General features: G+C 41.7%; 1 protein-coding gene across 1 annotated transcript in view; it reads right to left on the minus strand.

Moving 5' to 3' along the window:
- ACOXL (acyl-CoA oxidase like) overlaps positions 1–20,660 on the minus strand; it is a 319,336-nt gene that overhangs the window by 119,346 nt on the left and 179,330 nt on the right. Inside the window, 1 exon segment of the mRNA XM_017549848.2 lies at positions 5,052–5,161. Coding sequence (XP_017405337.2) covers positions 5,052–5,161 — 110 coding nt within the window.

Raw genomic sequence — 20,660 nt, forward strand, 5'->3', positions numbered from 1 at the left:
ATTCGAATGGAAAACTATAAATGTACAATAAAATTCCCCCAAAAAACTAACAAAGACAAATCCAGGAAAATATAAATATGATAATACAGCAAAATAAAATTGAATGTTTCTTAAGCATGCAAGGGTAGTTTAACATTAGATGATTTGCAAAAGTTATTCATCAAACTAACAAAATAAAGAAGAAAGATACAATCATTTCAACAGATACAGAAAAATATAATTTGATAAAATTAATCTGGTAATGACAAAAATACCTTTAAAATGTATAAGCATCTTTAGGAAGTAAAGTGTGTCTATCAATTTCAGCAAACATCATTTTTAGTTGTGAAATATTAAACTAATTATTTAGGAAGCTAGCAATAAAAGTCTGGGAGAGGTGATTCATGTCTGAAATTCTAGCACTTTGGGAGGCCAAGGAAAAGACACAGCTTGAGGTCAACAGTTCAAGACCAGCCTGGGGCAATGAAGACGGACACTGACTCCAAAAATAAAAATAAAAAACATTAGCTGGGTGTGGTAGTGTGTGCCTGTCATCCTAGCTACTCAAGAGGCTGAGGTAGAAGGATAGCTTGAGATCAGGAGTTGGAGGTTACAGTGAGCTATGACATTCATGCCACTACACTCCAGCCTGGGGGACAGAGTAAGACTCTGTCTCTAAAATTAAAATCAGCAATATGACAAAAGAACACCCTGTAAGATGGCTTCTATTCAAATTGTGTTGGTCGTCCTAGCTCTTGCTGTGAGACATGAAAAGAATAAAAGAAACAACAGTTGGAAAGGAAGAAATAAAAATTCATAATTTATAAATGATTATCTATGGAAAAAAACCTCTAAAGAATCTACAGACACATTTAAAAGAAATTTCTGTACAGTCAGCTTTATACACAAAAGCCAACTGCATGTATAATAAACCATTAACTATAAAAATCATAATTTAAAAATATTATTTTAACAATGAAATAATAAAGTAATGAGTAATAAGTCTATGAAAGGATATACTATGTATGGAAAAAATTATAAAACCCTGAAGGACACTTTGAAGATGAAAATCTTTGAGAGGAAGACCTGCTTCATAAATATGTCAAATTTTTTGCAAATCTATAGATTTAATATAGTTTCAAAGAAACTTTCAGCAGGTTTTCAGGCCTGTGATAAAATACAAATAACAAAACATTTATCATTTTCACTACTTTTTTTTTTGAGATAGAGTTTCACTCTTGTTGCCCAGGCTGGATTGCAATGGTGCAATCTCAGCTCACTGTAACCTCTGACTCCTGAGTTCAAGAAATTCTCCTGCCTCAGCCTCCCAAGTAGCTGGGATTACAGACATGCGCCACTATGCCCAGCTAATTTTATATTTTTAGTAGAGACGGGGTTTCACCATGTTGCCCAGGCTGATCTTGAACTCCTGACCTCAGGTGATCCACCCATCTCAATCTCCCAAAGTGCTGAGATTACATGTGTGAGCCACTGTGGCCAGCCCATTTTAAGTGTACAACTCAGTGATATTAAGTACATTCACATCGTTATACAACCAACACCACTATTCATCTCCACAACTTTTTCATCTTCTCAAACTGAAACTCTGTACCTATGAAACAAATAACTACCAATTCTCTTCTCTTATTAGCCCCTGGGAACCAACATTCTACTTTCTATGTCTACAAATTGGACTACTGTAGATATGTCATATAAGTACAATCCTACAATATTCATCCTTCGTTTTATTTCTAAGAAACTTGACAAACTGATTACAAAACTTATATGAAATGGCCAAAGATCCTGAACAGCCAACACAATTCTGAATTACATTTCTAATATAATAATATAATGTAATACTATAGTAATATTTTGTTTTAAAGTCAGAGTGATTATAAAAGTGTATTGTTGGATCAAAAATATACAAAAAAGACTTAGAAAATAATAGTCCCAGAATGAACTCCCAAATAGATGGAGATTTAATAAATGCCAGAAGAGACCTTGCAGATTACTAGGAAAGAATGTCCAATTCGGTAAACGGTGCCAGAACAAATGACTGTCCCTAAAGGTAAAAAATAAAATTAGATCCCTTCCTCAAACCATGCATAAAAATGTCTATGTATTTAATAATTAAATGTAGGCCGGGCGCGGTGGCTCAAGCCTGTAATCCCAGCACTTTGGGAGGCCGAGGTGGGTGGATCACAAGGTCAAGAGATCAAGACCATCCTGGTCAACATGGTGAAACCCCGTCTCTACTAAAACTACAAAAAATTAGCTGGGCATGGTGGCGCGTGCCTGTAATCCCAGCGACTCACGAGGCTGAGGCAGGAGAATTGCCTGAACCCAGGAGGCGGAGGTTGCGGTGAGCCGAGATTGCGCCATTGCACTCCAGCCTGGGTAACGAGAGCGAAACTCCGTCTCAAAAACAAAAAAACAAAAAAACAAAAAACAAAAAACAAAAACAAAAACAAAAAAAATAATAATAATTAAATGTAAAAGGTGAGACTTTCAAACTTTTAAAGATATAGATTTCATGACCTCAGAATAGATGATGCAGAAAGTGTTGGATATAAAAGAAAATATCGATAAGTTTGAGTATAATTAATGAATTTATCTCAATCAAAAGACACCATAAAGAAAATGTGACAAGGCTGGGCACAGTGGCCCACATCTGTTTTCCTGGCACTTCGGGAGGCCAAGGCAGGCGGATCACAAGGTCAGGAGATTGAAACAATCCTGGTTAACATGGTGAAACCCCATCTCTACTAAAAATACAAAAAAAAAAAAAAAAAAAAAAAATTAGCCAGGAATGGTGGCATGTGCCTGTAGTCCCAGCTACTTGGGAGGTTGAGGCAGAAGAATCACTTGAACCCAAAAGGCAGAGGTTGTAGTGAGCTGAGATTGCACCACTGCACTCTAGCCTGGGCAACAAAGTGAGACTCTGTCCCCCCCAAAAAAAAAGAAAAGAAAAAAGAAAAAAAGAAAGAAAGAAAGAAAATATAGGCTGGATGTGGTGGCTCACGCCTGTAATCTCAGCACTTTGGGAGGCTGAGGCAGGTAGATCACCTGAGGCTGGGAGATGGAGACCAGTCTGACCAACATGGAGAAGCCCTGTCTCTACTAAAAAAATACAAAATTAGCCAGGTTTGGTGGTGGGTGCCTATCATCCCAGCTACTCGGGAGGCTGAGGCAAGAGAATCACTTGAACCTGGGAGGCAGAGGTTGCAGTGAGCCAAGATTGCTCCATTCCAGTCCAGCTTGGGTGACAAGAGTGAAATTCTGTTTTTTTAAAAAGAAAAGAAAAAGGAAAAGAAAAGAAGAAAATATGAGACAAGCCACAAACATATAAAAGATAATTAAAGCATTTATGATAACAAAGGATAAAGATCCCTTAAAAATCAATAAGAACAAGACACACACACACACAATAAAAATAGGCAGAAAACATGAACAGGCATTTCACATAGGAAGAAAGACAAATGGCAAACGGACATGTGAAATCATGCTCATCCTTAATAGTAATCAGGAAAATTCAGTTTAAAGTCAGGGTGAGGGATCATTTCTTATACTGTATTGACAAAAATTAAGAAGTCTGATAGTACCAAGTGTTGGTGAGAACAGAATACGGGTCAACAAGATACATGCTGCTAATGGAGGTATAAATTTATACAACCACTGTGAAAAGTCATTTGTCACTATCTAGTAAAGTTGAACATTACTCCATAACACAGCAATTCCACTCATAGGTAATACAGTCCATAGGGGAGAGTTTTTCAAACAAGAGATTGCAAATAACTAATAGGTCATAAAATCAGTTTAAGGGTTGGGGTATTTTTTTTTAGGCAGGGTCTCACTCTGTTGCCCAGGCTCAAGTGCAGTGGCATGATCTCAGTTCACTGTAACCTATGCCTCCCAGGCTCAAGCCATCCTCCTGCCTTAGCCTCCCAAGTAGCTGGGACCACCGTCATGTGCTACCATGCCGGACTAATTTTTGTATTATTTTTGTAGAGACAGGGGTCCCACCATACTGCTCAAGCTGGTCTCACTCCTGGGCTTGAGCAATCCTTCTGCCGTGGCCTCCCAAAGTGCTTGAGCAATCCTGCCGTGGCCTCCCAAAGTGCTAGGATCATAGGCATGAGCCACCATATCTGGCTGAAATCAGTATTCTGCTAAGATCAGTATTCTTTAAAAGTAAAATTTAAAAATATCAGAGAGCATCATTAGTAATAAATAGAGAGGTGGCCACTGCTCCATGAACTGTTTGCTTCAGTTGTGTTTGAGGTGGAGGCCCTATGGATATACAGGTGTCCACGGTGATTTAAGGTGTATTTCTTATTCTAAGGGATGTCAATTAAGTTTGGAAGTCCTATAATAACTCTTGTGCATATCCCCCAGAAAAAATGTATAGGGTTTTTCATAATAGCATCATGCAAAATATCAAAAAACTGTATACAACTCAAATTTCCACAGATATCAGAGATTAGAACACAGGATGGAATATTACAGAATACTGTGAAGAGGAGTTCTGCAGCTATACATAACAATTTGAATGATTCTAAGAAACAAAATATTGAGGGAAAACAAAGTTACAAAATATTACATATATTATGCTTTATTTATAAAGCTAACAGACAATACTGAAAGATCAATACAAACAACCAAAAGCATGGATCTTGAAACCAGACTGTCTGGGTTCAAATCTTACCTCTGCCACTCACTAGCCACGTAATCTTGAGCAAGATACTTAACCTCGGTGACTCAGTTTTCTCATCTGTGAAATGGAAATAAGAACTTACCTCATGGGGTTTTTAGGATTAAAACCTGTAAAGTGCTTAGAACAGTGAACATGAAATAAAAAAGAAACTCAAGCAGAAAGGACAGAATGAGCAATGTTTTAGTTTTTAAATTGGTAGTGAGTGAATGAGCATTAATTTTACGTATTCACAGATTTTTTGCATATAGCAAATATTAAAAATTTCAAGCAAGAGTGAATTACGCCGAGGCTCTATGAACTCAGGCTTCATGATAAGCCACTGAAGGCAGATGACAATGACGGCCCGAGTCATACATACCTGGTTCTCAGCTTGTACCCCACAGACTCAGCCCAGTTTTGGAGCAGGCCGAAGAGTGGTTTTTCTTCATACTGTTTGGCGTATTGGGCCAGCAGTTCCTGCCCCACAATCTGTACAAAGAGTTTATCACTCATCAGTCTCAGCAGTGTAAAAAATGACAGTGTCCTTAATACTGCAATCTGATAAGATGTATTTGTCGCTTAGAGAACTCCTTGGAAGGTATCAAATATAAGACCTGATTCTTACAAGGGCCTCTATTTCCCCAAGGCAAATGTGGAGCATTTACCACACCATTCCCCATCCTCCCCTGTGGCTGACTTCACTCACTACTTACTGTTCACTCTCTCTTCTTGCCTGTATCAGTCTCTAACACTGGTCCTGGGACCAACTATTTTAGCTGACTCTTTAGTAAAACCGGCTTGCCTTCATGAACCATATGGCTGGTCCATTCTCTTTTTCACCCCTGACATTCTCTGGTCAATTAGCCCTTTGGGGGATAGTATTGAAATGCACAAATAAAACAATCTCTATCCTCTATCAGTCTTCTATTTCAGCAGCTTTAAAGTTATAATTTGGGCCTAAAATACTGCCTGCTTTTCTGCGGTGGTTCAAAGAAGATGTCTATGGCTAGTCCACTGCAGAAACTCAGTTGATGGTTAGCAACAACCACTAGACATGTGAGTGATGTCACCTTGGACCAGTGTGCCCCCACCAAGCCTCGACATGCTTCTGCCACATCATGAGTGCCCAGGAAAGACCAGCAGAACAGCAGAAAAACCACAGGGTGTGAGCCCAGCCCAAACTGCTGATCCTACAGAATCATATGCTAACAAATTTGCCTCAAAACACTAAGTTTTGGAGTGGTTTGTTACAAACCAATAGATAGCTTATTCATTCTCTTTCAACTATCAATTTCAGAATATTTCTTCTTTGCTGTATATGAATGCATGTTTTTATATGGATCATATAAAATGTTATGTATGTTTTCAATCAAGAGTATATCATAAATGACATTTTTGGTTTGCACTGTTACATAGAATTTTATTTGTTTATTTACTGGCTGTATAACTTTGTTTTGATAAATCATAGCTAATGAAACATTTCCATTTGGTTGAATACTTAGGTTGTTTCCAGTTTTAGATTATCATAATAATCTTGATAGCAATATAGGCAGACATAGAGCATAGTGCTATTTTGTATTATTACCTAAGAATAAATCCCCGTGAACTTGATTGATACAGAGGTTCTGAAAGAGGGCCACCCTGCCAATAAGTGGGATGCTGAAAACTTTCAAGGCATTTTTGGCTAGGGGAGCTTTACTGGCATTGATGGGCAGAGCCAGGTGTGAAATGCATGGGACAGTCTCAACCAACAGAGGACTGTGCCATATCCCATGTCCAGTCAAATGCCATGTGGTCAAATACATGCAAGCAGTTAAGAGCCCTGAACTTAGTTACACCAAAGCTTTTAGGTTTTCCAAGTCCTAGGCGTATGGAAAAATTAAACCCTGTTCCCTTGAAATTAGAGGTGCTTTAGGCCAGCACACAAGTGACACAGCCTCCTCTCCTTTCCCATCACCATGGCAACCTGCAATGCTCCCAGGTGTGACTGGTCCATAAGCCTGGACATCTGCATTCAACACTGCCACAGTAATTCTGAGTATAGATGCAGGAAATGTATGTCTTGGTGTATTTGTGTTTAGTTTATTACTGAATAAATATATTTAATAATATATTTGTAATATAAATAACTTCCCTTTGGTTTCCTTAAGTATTGTCTTGAATTCCTGCAATTATGTCTCTAGACAGGTTATGTGATCCATGATTTCATTCAGGATAGTAAAGAGAGTGTTAAAAAATATTTATTGTCAAAAAGAGGGCATTAGGTCCAGTGAGATTGAGAATCACTGCATTATGGGTCAAAGAACATATACATTTTTATGACTGCTGCTATACAAAATAAGTGTGAGAATCAAACCCTGCCAGGATTTGGAAAAGTGGAGAAAATAACCTAACTTTAACTAGAATTAAAATTAAAATGATATAGCAATTCAATTCCATTTCACTAACACAACACCAGGATTAAGATTTACCTATGTTTTTGCTAATCTATAAAATTTATGATAGTTGTAACTCTATTTCAGTCTCACTGCAGAAGCACTGTCATTCCTAGTATGAACAAATCACTTTCTCTGATTCCCACCCCTACCCCTACAGCTTTCCCTTACTCTATTTTTCTCCATAGCATTTATGGCTTCTTGGTGCTACAGACCACAACTTGTTTACTGGCTTGCTGTCTTCCTGTAGCCTGGAAAGCAAGTGCCGGGGGTCAAAGTGTGTCCATCCTTGTGCCATCAGGCAATGTACTGACAGAGCCTGGAGGTGGGGACTCACCCTTGAATGAGTGAATGAATACGTACATTCCCTTCCTGTTCTCCATATCTCACCCAATATGCCCAATTCCTTGATAATCTCCTTTAACTTCAGTCACTACTTCCACTTTTTCCACTTAAGCAACTAAAATTGGGTAAAACTAACTCACTCTAATTGGGATCAAAGTTAGAATGATACAATAATCAAGTTCAGGTGCTAAACTTAAGAAAGACATGGGAGATAAACATGGTCCTGACTAACAACACAAAAGCAGATTACTCACTTTGGATCTTTGCTCCTTTTCTAGGTCATGAGACAAGGAAACGTGATTTTAAAAATGAGTTTATTTTCTGCTGTTGATGCCCCCTTGATGAAAGATTAAGTGATTGAAGCTATCAGCTACCATGGGATTTGAGCATTACAGTCTCCAGATCCAGTACTTTATTTTATAAATTACCAGGCAGAGGCAAAGATAGATCAGTCACCACCTAGACTGAGTATGCAATGAAGATGTGCTTGTTTAATCTCATAGATGTGTTCCTGAACATATTATATTATGTAATATATATATATATGTGTGTGTGTGTGTGTGTGTGTGTGTAATTTTTAATTATATTTAAAAATAACTGTAGACTTACAGAAGCTGCAAAGTTAAAACAGCACAGAATGATTCTCTCTAGCCATCACCCAGATTCCCCTGAAAAGTGATCTCTTGGCCAGGTGCAGTGGCACACGCCTGTAATTCCAGCGCTTTGGGAGTCCAAGGTGGGTGGATCACCTGAAGTCAGGAGTTTGAGATCAGCCTGGCCAACATGGTAAAACCCCGTCTCTACTAAAAACATAAAATAATTAGCTGCGTGTGGTGGTACATGTTTGTAGTCCCAGTTACTTGGGAAGCAGGAGAATTCCTTCAACCCAGGAGATGGAGGTTGCAGTGAGCTGAGATCGCCTCACTGCACTCCAGCCTGGGTGACAGAGTGAGACTCTGTCTCCAAAAATAAAATTAAAAAGTGATCTCTTACTTAATAATGGAGACTATCAAAACCAAGAAATCCAATACAATTTTTATTCATTACATGTGTTAATTCTAGAGATTTCATTACTTAAAATGGACCTAGAGGAAGATTTTTTAGTAAAGTGAAACATTATTTTCGGCAACACAAGTGATTACATTCTCCTCTAAGTCTGGTGTTTTACTTATTTCAGATTTTCTTAAAACAACTTGTGATAGGTGATTGTGGGTGGTGTTTCTGTGGCTCTTCTGCAGTTCTCTGGTTCTGCATGTTCTGCTGGTCCTGCACTCTTTATTTTCACATACACCTGCTCAGGAGCCCCTTTCTTAGTAGAACTCTAGGGTGAGTGAGCAGTCAAAACATCCATGTTCTTTTCTTTTAAAAAAGATCCCATTCAGAGGAGGAATCAAGCAAATCTACGACCAACATTTGGAAACTATGAGTCTTAGCAATTGTGCAGAAAGATGACATCATCAACATGCATTTGCAATAAATATCATAGGCATCATGCAACATGATTATGTAATACCAATAAAAGTTATTTTTTAGGTCAAAACGCTTTTCAAGGCATCTATGAAGCAACGAGCATTTCCACACGCTAAATATTTCACTGATTTATGCTAGGTACAGTGAAACTTGGATTAAAGAGCCTGACAAGTAGAAGTTGCTGCCAAGGCAGAAACACTTAGAGCCAATTACAACAGAAAAATGTGATTTCTAAGGAAAATCTACCAGATATACATTATGAATCCAGGCAGTGGGGCCGCACTTGGGTTTGTACCATAGAGTGGTAGATTCACTCAAAGTAGCAGTACTTATGGTAGTGGGCCTGAAATCATGCTCCAAAGAGCTCTAGGTAGACTGGCTACATAATTTGGGGCCCAGGACAAAATGAAAATGCAGGCCCCCTTGTTCAAAAATTATTAAGAATTGTATGATGGTGAGAACAGAGCATTAAACCAAGCATGGTCCCTTCTGAGTGCAGGGTTCTGCACCACTGCACAAATCTCACCCCATGAAGCTGGCCCTGGCCCTAGGGGTTCTAATAGGATTGCCAGATAAAAGAGAGGACACCCAGTTTATATTTGGACACCCAAATATTGCATGGGAGATACTTACATGAAAATAATATTCATGTTTACCTGAAATACAAATGTAGCTGGGCATCCTATATTTCTATTTCCTACATCTGGCAAGCCTAGGTTCCTAAGGGCATTTCAGAGGTCACCTAGGGGTATGAGAATGAAGAAAAGACCAAGTGGATATGAATTTCCACCGTCATGCATTTTAACTCTTTACCTCTTTTAAATGCTGGACATTCCATCAAGGCAAGATTTCTTTTTTTTTTTTTTTTTTTTGAGACGGAGTTTCACTCATGTTACCCAGGCTGGTGTGCAATGGCGCGATCTCGGCTCACTGCAACCTCCGCCTCCTGGGTTCAGGCAATTCTCCTGCCTCAGCCTCCTGAGTAGCTGGGATTACAGGCACGCACCACCATGCCCAACTAATTTTTTGTATTTTTAGTAGAGATGGGGTTTCACCGTGTTGACCAGGATGGTCTCGATTTCTTGACCTCGTGATCCACCCGCCTCGGCCTCCCAAAGTGCTGGGATTACAGGCTTGAGCCACCGCGCCCGACAAGGCACGATTTCTTTGAGGAGAATCTTTAAAAATTCCCTGGCTAGAAGAAATAAGAGACAGAGATGGAGGGGATGACAGAAGAAGAAGGGAGGGAAGAGGAGGGAAGGCAAATAGAGGAGAGGAAGAGAGGGGAGAGACTAGAGGAGAAGGAGAAGGGAGAGAAGAGAGGGGAGGGGAAAAGGAAGGGGAAGGACTACTTTAGCACAGAAACCAACATGTAAGCAGCTCTAAGTAATTGCTGGGCTTTAAACATGGATTTGACGCTGGAACCTGGGAGGCAGAGGTTGTAGTGAGCTGAGATTGCACCACTGCACTCTAACCCGGGAGCAGCACGAGACTCCATCTCGAAAAAAACACCAAACCAAACCAAAACAAAAAAAAAAAACATGGATTTGAACTTCAAACCAGGAAGAATGGATGGATCTGAAGCAGTGGTTTAGGCCCAGAAAAAATTCATACACAGTTCAATCTAACTTAAGAGTGTTTAGTTTTGTTGTTTTCAGTTAAATCCGGGCCAAGTTTAACTTATCTTTTTTAGTGTCTCTTTCCAGTTAGATATAAAGTGGTTTCCCCTTTCTGGTTTCCCTCCTTCATTCCAGCCACATTTATGGAGCACTTACTATGTACAAGGCACCTACTGTTTATATTGAGTACAGGGAACATTAAAAAAGATGAATAAGATACAGCCGTCCCTCGGGGTCTTCCAGTGCACATGGAGACATCAGCCTATGCACACTCAACTGTACTCAGGGGGATCTGTAAGGAACTCAACAGGTACAGAAGCACAGCAAGTCAAAAGTACATCCCTTACTATGAGGATCAAGCAAAGCTTTCTGCAACAGGAGAGATTTTGACCTGAGCCTTAAGGAATAAATGAGCTTCATTCATTTGTTGATCTATTTATATAATACCTAATAGTAGCAACTACTCATTTTCTTTGAGTATCTATTTACAAAGGCTAAGCTCTGTTCCAAACTCTTTATGTGGAATACCTAATTTAATCTTCATGACAACTTTAGGAGAAGTTCATGGAATCACTCACCCCATTGTCCACATGAGACAACCAAGGCCTAGAGAGGTTCAGCTATCTTGACTCACTGCAACCTCCACATCTTGGGTTCAAGTGTTTCTCCTGCCTCAGCTTCCCAAGTAGCTGGGATTACAGGTACCTGCAACCATACCTGGCTAAGTTTTGTATTTTAATAGAGATGGGGTTTCACCATGTTGGCAGTGCTAGTCTTGAACTCCTGACCTCAAGTGATCCACCCACCGCAGCCTCCCAAAATGCTGGGATTACAAGTGTGAACCCGTACACCCAGCCCAGAGTCCATGCTTTCAATAATACCACACCTAAGCTGCACCTACTGTATGCCAGCCTCTGTGTAGTCACCAAGGATACAAAGAGAATGCAGAGACCCTGGTATGCTGGGGGAGGGGCAAGAGCAGAGAGCATGTCAGGATAATGTGATGAGGTGACAGGTGAATGCAAAGCTCGGTGGGCACAGAGAAGGGCTGCACACTCACACTTGACATAAATTCTGAATCCAAAAAGGAACAATAGCAGCAACAAAGGCTTTCAGGGCTGTGGGCACAGCGCCTTTAAAGACACAGCAGCATGGAGAAGCCTGGGCAGCCAGGGTATGCAGCAGAAAGGGACAGGGGCAGGGGCAGGGCTAGACACCAGGGACTTGGCTGCTGTCTGAAGAGCTGCCTTTATCCAGGCGTTTTGGGGAACTGAGTGACAGGGTCAGCACCTGGAGCTTGGCATGGAGACACAGGAGGCTGCCAGATGAGCCACCTCTGAGATTTCCTATTAGAATTTCTGATCGGAAGCAGAGTCCACAGGCCCAGCAAGGTGGTTGTGGTTATCTGCCCCTAAGTTTGGAAGTTTGGAAGCTTGGGGTGGTTTGCTATGCCACAGTAGACAGGAACAGGGAGCTCTTCTGGTCCGTGTCTCCCTTCTTGGGATCTCTTCTTCCCTTCACTTCCCATCCCACACACTTGCACCACATTTAATCAGCCTCCTGCACACATTTTGGCTCTCCCAGCTGGAACTTGCTCCCAGTTTTACAAGTGAGGGCTGTAACCCTCAGAGAGGCTAAGCACAGGATTTCACAGTTCCTCGATGTGAGTGAAACAGAGCCTGGGCAATCTGGCTACGAGGCCACCCTGGCCTGAGCATGCATCTTCCTCCAGAGTCCCCTCCTTTGCAGCCTATTGTGTGCAAGGCTCTGCGGCTCACCCCAGGCCACAGACCAGTTTTGTTAAACATATCTCCTGCAACCTCCATGGCCATTTCACATTAAAAACAAATTGTTTTACCTTCTGTTGAAAACAGAATTTCTGGGAAGCCTGAACCAATGCTCTCCCAACGCAATGGTGAGTGGGAAGTGAGGAGCAGCTACAGCCCCTCAGAAAGGGCGAAGGCCCTCCGTTTGCACCAGTCCCCATGCTCTGAGACTCAGGGGACCACTACAGTTATTAAGACCTCTTCCTGGCCCTGAAGGTGACTGATTTGGTGATCCCTGTTGTGGGCCTAGTCCATGGATCCCATGCAGATGGTATAAAGAGCCTGGGAGTGTACCCTTGCCCCACACCCCTGCGCACTTCCTGTCACCATCTGTAGCTGGCCCAGAGGAGTCCAGCTCAGAAGCTCACCACTCCTGCAGGCAGCCCGGCCCTCGCCTCCCACACAGACTTTTCATTGTGGCCCAAACTTCTCACTAAAGAGGTAGAAACACCAGCTCTCATACAGCTGGGCCACAGGCACCGTCCTGGCCAATGGGACCTCCAAGGAGTTCAGCTGAAGGTTTCCGGGGAAGGTTTTCCCTTGTGTTGTCTCCCCCAGAATTGTGGCAGTTGTTTTAAGACACTGATGAGACAGCCCAGAAACCACTCCAGTGTCAGTAGAACCAGACGCTGGACAGGGGCAAGGGACTCAAGGGCAGACAGGCCCAACTATGGAGTCACCAAGGAGCATGGTTGGTGTTCTTATGGTTTCAGCCACTTAAGATGTGTATTTATTACACACAAACATGTCCTGACTGCTAACCCCACTAGCGACTGTGTCTGAACTGAACTCCAGGAAGCAGATGTGTCCACCTTCTCAAGTGCAGGGTGTGGCTGTTGTTCCCAAGTGTTTTCCCATCCCATTCTCACCTCCCCTGGCCTCCCTCTGCCCTCTCCCTCACCCCCAAATTACCCTCATTTCCAGCAAGCTTCCTGATACACACAAGCCCTGATGACAACAAACTGTCCAGTGTTGTTGGAATACATGTTACTTGTGAAATTTTTTTCAATTGAAAAGAGAAAGTAACTGGTCTTAAATCTGTGACAAAATAAAGAATTAAATGGCAATGGGCAGAATGTTAAAAAAGAAACCCTACAAAGTTTTTTTTTTTTTTATAAATGGTGTACCGTGCAAGCCCTTTCTGAAAGAAAAACAATTCTCTTTAACTCCCAATGTTGTTTTAAGTTGTTTCAAATTATAACATTACTCAAACATGTTCAAACATAAAACTAGATATAAACACCTTATGTTTATAGCTATTATTCAACTCTAAACTATGAAATTAAATACAAGCAAAGCTACAAAACCAATAAGATTCAAATCAACAGCCCTAATAACATGTGACAGACTGCGTTTTGCAGCATGAACTTGGTCCTTTCCAGCCTGTGCCGGTTCCTTTGGGGGAGTTATACTCATACCTCTGAGGGCTGGGCAAAGAGGTCCCTCTCCCACATCTCCCTGTGGTCTATAAAACTCTCGGCTGTGGTTTGAATGTGTCTGCTCCAAAATTTAGGTATTGCCAATGTAATAGTATTAAAAGGTGGAGATTTCAGAGGTGATTAAGCCATGAGGGCTCCTCCCTTGTGGATGGGATTAGGTGCCTTTAGAAAAGTATTGATGGAGGGGGTTCACTCATTTCTGCCCTTCCGCCTTCTGCCATGTGAGGACACAATATTCAAGGTGCCATATTGGAAGCAGAGAGTAGCTCTCACCAGAGGCCAGCATCTTGATTTTGGACTCCCCAGCCTCCAGAACTGTGAGAAATAAATGTCTGTTCTTTATCAATGACCCTGTTCTGTAACAGTGGTATTCTGTTACAGAAGAAGAAATGGACTAAGACACCTCTTCAAGCAGCAAGCACATCATACCAATCTTTGGCCTTCACTAAACACATATTTTTTAATCCTAGAAAACCTATGTCTGTTCCTTCCTGGTTGGTTCCTGGTGATCAAGAAGGTGTTCTCTGGTGCTGACAGGCTTAGCAGTGCAAGACAAAGGCTGGAACCCCCACAGCAATCTCTGGTCATATGGTTGTTATCCTGATGATCTGTATATACTGCCTAGGCTACTTCCGTTTAGATGATCATCAAAATTAAGGCACAAAATTAACACATTCTTGTCAAGAACTCATTGTCCCCAGTTTGAAAACCTACATTAAAATCAAATTCTGGGGAGCAGAGAAGAAAAGACAAACAAAGGCCCCAGATCCAGAAGGCTCCCTTTTCCAGAATCTCATACATGGAGTCCTAAGGAAAAATTTAAATATTTAGATGCTGCAACATCTGGTTTTGAAAAAATTAATGCCAGCTTTGCATATGGGTCAATGGATTTGGAAAGAGAAAAACAGAACTTGTCTGTTCAAACTATCTTTGTCAGCTTTTCTAAAATCAAAAGTTCCTCCACATCCCCAAAATAGAATGCTCACATTTTGGGAATGCATTGTTCAATTCTGTCCCCCAACTGATCTTCCAGCCCTCCTCTACACTTCATTTCCAATGCCACCACCCTGGCCTGGGCACCACCATCCTCCTCCAGGCTGAGAGTTGGGCCCAGGCCCATGCTTGGCTGCCCCCCCTATCTCCCGTAGCCTTGACAGCCTTCACTCGCCAGGCCTCTGCCTGCTTCTCTGGCCTCATTTCACACACCTATACACCTCCCTGTAGTTTTTTTTTCTGCCATCAACAGAGGTAATTCTGGGTGTAAGTTCCTGTCTGCCGGTCTCAGGCAAGGTCCATTAAACTGTTTGCACTGGTTCTGCTGGGTGAGGCCCTCAGCCCTCTGCTTGCTCCCTCTCTTCAGGTGGCCCTCAGAAGAGGAAGGTAGCTGCTCTTCCAGGGAAGCAGAGCTGTTGTTACCCACAGCCCTGTCACTCCTGCACCAATCGCTCCTTCATCCCTTGCTCCTGCCATTCAAATCTCAGGCCTTAAAATTGATGCTTTATGTCACATGATTGGGTGGACCCAACCTCCACCTCTGCTTTAGGGGTATCTGCACTTTCTCCTTCTGGCATCTCAACATCTTCACCTGCTGATCACTGGGGCTCACCCTACAGCCAGAAGGCTAGGGCTTCAGTGAGAATGTTCTTTTAGGTCTACTACGTGGTTCCTTGCTGGAGCACAGGGAGTCCAAGCTCTTTAGCCCAAGGTTCAGTCCATATCCATACCCACTGCCTTTCACAGGCTGGTCCCGGGGTCTCATTCTAATACTTGATGGCCTGCTTGCCTAGGGGAATAATTTGGAATTCTTCCCAGTTGTGGGAGTGAAGGGGGTTGTTATGTTGGAGGATGGGGTAGGTTTGTGTGTATCATGAGTTGGTTTGTTCTCTTGAAGAGCCCTTCCTTTCTTTGTCACTTTTTATTCCTTTTCTTTCCTCCCTGACTTTTTATGTCAAAGGGAGAGAATATTTTTAATGGTTTTAAATATACTTGATCTTTAAACAGTAAAAGGCCTATTAAATAGTCTTCAATAAAAAGCAAAAATCTCTACCCAATCTTCTACCTTTATAAGTCACTCCAGAAATAACCATTTTTAAGTAGTTTTTGTTCTGCTAGGAGAAGTTTCCCGGTGTGAAGGTCAAATACATTCTCATGTCATGCTTTAGTTTGCCTGTAGTTGGAGCATGCTTTTCTTGAGTGGTTTTGTTTTTCCTGGAGTCTTAATGGACTCTTCCTTCTCTTGTTTCAAGAAGAAACATGCCTTTTCCATCATATCACTAGAATCTCCTGCTTCTTTTTGTTGAACAGATTTTTTTTCCTTTTTGAAGTCATTCTTTTGACCTTTCTGACTTCCTGTTCAAATTTGGACTAATTGTTTTCTCGGCTTGTCATGTCACTACCACCCAGATATTTCTCTACACATACTTCTCTTGGATTAGCTCCAGAAAGCATCCATGTCTTTTAAATTCCTCATGTCTTTAATGCTTTCTGTAGTTCATCCACAAGGAACATTTTTCAGAAAATGCATGGCAAATAAACTTATAGTGCATTTGAATATCCGTCTTTAGCTTGCCTCATGCTTGATCAATAATTTGGCTAGCTGTGAAATTTTGCATTCAAAGCAACCTTCTTCAGAACTTCAAAGGTATTATTCCATTTTATTGTAAATCTGTAGGCCCTTGCCACTCAGTGTGGTCCATAGGCCAGCAGCCATAATATCGCCTAAGAGATTGCTGGAAATACAGAATTCCCCCACCCAAAATCTGAAATGAACAAGACCTCCAGGGACATAAGGGTACAATACAGTTGAGAAGCTGTTGCCTCCTTCAGTGCTGCCTGAGAGATCTGTGGTCAATCTGACTCTTAGCCCTTAGTAAATAATCTCATGTTTTCCGGCCTGAGGGTTTTCAGGCCTTTCTTTGTCCTTGCTTGATGTTCTGAAATTCTCCAGGTTGTTTTCAGGCTCTAATCTTTTCCAATGGGTCCTGCCAATCTCCAGGCTTTTTTGCCTTTCTTCAGATCTTGAGAATTTTCTTCTATTTCTCTGATTTACCTGCTTCTCTGTATTCTCTGCTCCCTTTCTTGGAAATGTTACAGATTTTAGACTGATTATCCATTAAAAAAAAATGGATGGAATGGAAATTTCCCTTTATTCTGATGGAGGGAGTTCCATCAAAATCCCACCCCCACTCCTTATCTTTCTAATCTTTATTCTGGTAAGTATTCTCAAATTCGTTCTGTAGCCCTTACATTGGATTTTTTTTTTTTTTTTTTGCAAATGTATACTTTTAATTTTCCAGGCACTTTATGGATCTCTGAATGCTTGTTTCTCATAGCAGGCTGTTTCTGCTTTATGGATGCAATGTGGTCACACATCCCTAGGGTTACTAATTAGTTTTTGTCTCTCTATTTTGCTTCCTCCAGTGCCTGTCGTTATGTTTGTTCCTCTTGCTCCTTCTTTTTCATACTGTTGATTTTTCTCTAAACTTTTTTAGATAATACTACAAAACTATTGTTCATTTTTTTTAGGTGTGATGATGGTTATTATGATTTTATAAGAAAAGATCCTTATTTTTAGAAAATGAACATTGAAGTTTTTAGGGATGAAGTGTTTTGATGCCTGCAACTTACTCTCAAATGATTTCATGCACACATACACACTCACACAAACATACGCATGAGGGTAAAAAGAGAAATTTTGACATGGCAAAGTGTCAGCGTGTGATGAAACCAGGTGGATGGTGTGCCCAGATGTTTACTGTACTAGTCTTTCAACTTCTGTCTTGAAATTTCTGTTTGGAATTTTTGATTGTAAAAGTTGAAAATAAAAACAAAACAAAAATGTCTGATGATGCTTGATTGTTCATTCTCTGCTTATCCTTAGAAAAATACCCTCAGGAATCTGAAATCCCTAAGGAATCACCTTTCTTACAGTAAAGCTGATATGTACTTGGTCTGTTTTATTTTCTTCCTTAGTTCAAATTTGATAGAAACTACACTGGGCTGATATCCCACTGCTAGTATGCAGTACACATCAGCCAGCCAGCCCCACAGCACAGCTCAGGCATTCCTGCCAGGGGAAGAACAGCTGGGCTCCCCAACCCCTTCAGGAAAGGTCTGTCCTACCCTAAACCACATCTCAGCTGAGTCTAGTGTTTTAAGTACAGAAAAAGTACAGAAGGGGTTTTGTTCTCTTGGCCACCCGCCGCAGCCTGGCACCAAAACAACCCAATGCTCCCTTCTGATTGGAGAAATATTTTGTGCTCTTCTGGACACAAGACTTGATGGTATTACTGCCAGGCTTCCCGTCAGCAGGCACACATCTTGCCAGAGACAGTTCTGAGACAGAAGTCTCTGTGACAGAAGCCACCCAGACCGCTCAGGAAGTGGACACCCCTGCCTGGTCTTTAAGCAAGTTAATGGCAGGTCGTTTGCATCTTTGCGTATTTGCACTGCAAGGTAATGAACGATATAAGCAAAATCTCTAACTAACATTCTTTAGGGAATCTGCCAGAATGGATTAGGAAGGGACCTGTCTTGGTGTATCTCTAATGAAGCAAAAGAAAGTTATAATGGGATTTCATGGGTGTGGGTAGTAATTGGATTTGGTGGAGGGTGTAATTAAATTTCACCAAGGGGCTACAACCTCTGCCCTGGCAAATAATAAAAGGGTCAGAAAACTTTCCATCTTGCTTAAAGGGAAACATGGTAAGCCTGCAGAAATGCCACAGTACATCCCCTTAATCATGAGACAGCAACCTAGCACCTTCAGGATCTCAAGAGAGTTTCACCTTCCAGTAGAGAGCTGAAAGCACTGTAGGTAATATCAGAATATTGTGAAACTCACTGGCCAGTTTATCCCCTGTGTCTCCTGAACTTTCCATCTCTACTTCAATAAGGAGAATCAAAGCAGGATCCAGCCCAGAGAAAAATGGCCTCCCCAAAATGGGGAGATTCCAACACACAAGTGGAAGGCCAAGTGGATCACTATAAGCAGCCAGTACCACCTCCCATCACTGTGGAAGCATCACCCCTGGTTGCCCAGCAGCAGAAAACTCTGGGTCCAACACAGGGCAATCATCTGGCAGGCTTCCTATGAGCAGGTGCTGACTGATGGCAAACAAGCAGGCTGGCCCTCCCCAGCACTAAGCTATGCATTCAGGGGTCTCAGTCTCTCACCCCAGTGGATCAAGCACTGCATAGCCAGGCTGTTAATTTTTCTTCCCAGTGCAGATTTCTGGAGCTGTGGCAGATGCTGTAGTCAGGTGCTCTGATGTGGGGAACAGGGCATCCTGCTATTAAATAGGCCTTTCTGGGAATGCATGGCTCTCTGACTGAATCCCTCTCCTGCTCTCAATCCTTGTGACCCAGTGTCTCTACAGGGTCATCCAGAAGAAACAACCCCCACCTCTGGCTGTGTCCACTCAGTTTGTGTCTTAGTCACCTCAGGCTGCTATAACAAAATAACATAAACTGAGTGGCTTATAAACAACAGAAATTGATTTCTCACAGTTCTGGAGTCTGGGAAGTCCAAGATCAAGTTACTGGCAGATTCAGTGTCTGGTGAGGACTAATTGCCTTGTTCATGAATGGCATTTTCTTGCTGGGTCTGCAGATGGTGTAAGAGGCAATGCAGCTCTCTTTGATAAGACACTAACCCCAACCGTGAGGGCAAAGCCGTGGTAACCTAATCAGCTCTCAAAGACCCCACCTCCTAATACCATCACCTTGGTAGATTTTGACGCATTAATCATGGAGAGACATAAACATTCAGACTGCAGAAGGTTGACCTGTCAATTTCATTTCAATTTCATTCCACGGTTTGCATTCTGCAGAAAGTAATAAAATACTTGCTCATCTGATGGTTCCTCTCCCACTGTCGATGCCATTGACATTGTCATTTACTTATTTCTGCTTTTTATTTCTTCCAATTATTTGACCTTAACGAGGGAAGAGCGCTAATGCCAATCAGGAAGGGCATATGCTTTATCTTAGGGCACCATATGCAAAATAAAGTTAACACGAAAGGCCTGAGACTGCTATCCTGAGACTGCATCTGGGAACTTGGGTTTGGGAAGATCCCACCATTCCCTGACTGATAAGGGTGGCTCACTGTGCCTAAGCCATTTGAGCACACAATGTAGTTTATGCTGAACACTAGCTTTCCTTCTGAAAGTCTGCATTGATATGTGCTAGGCACAGGGTATCTACATGACCAGCCTACAATAAAAACCTTGGACACTGAGTCTCTACTGAGCTTCGTTGGTAAACAACATTTCACCTGTTACTGCAACAATTTGTTGCTAGGGGAATTAAGCATGACCTTCGTGACTCCATTGAGAGAGGACTCTTGGAAACGCTTCTGGCTTCCTATGGACTTCAGTCCATGTGACTTTTTCCTTTGTTGATCTTGCATTGTGTGTGTATGTGTGTGTGTGTGTGTGAAAGAGAGAGAGAGAGAGAGAGAGAAACATATGTGTGTATATATATGTGTGTTTTTTACATATGATTTTGCTGTAATAAATCATAGCCATGAGTACAACTATATGTCAAGTCCTGCGAGTTCTCCTAGTGAATCATCCATCCTGGGGGTATGATCTTGGGGACCCTTGACACATACCACTTATACAAGAAGTGTTTCCAGCTGGACCATGGCTTGAGATAGCATTTTTCCAGTATGTGTCTGGAAGATATCTGTCTGGCAAAATGGTGAAAAAAAGGCTTGCAGTCTGGACGTAAGGTCTCTGGTGATCTCTTTCTTAGCAGACCATGAAACTGGACCATGCCCTGGTTCCTTCCTCAGCGTAGGCCTTGGAGCACTTGTGTGTGTTCTTAATGCATAGGGTGTCCTGCTTTCT

The sequence above is a fragment of the Cebus imitator genome, unplaced genomic scaffold, assembly GCF_001604975.1.
Source record: "Cebus imitator isolate Cc_AM_T3 unplaced genomic scaffold, Cebus_imitator-1.0 Scaffold222, whole genome shotgun sequence".
NCBI classification, from domain to species: Eukaryota; Metazoa; Chordata; class Mammalia; order Primates; family Cebidae; genus Cebus; species Cebus imitator.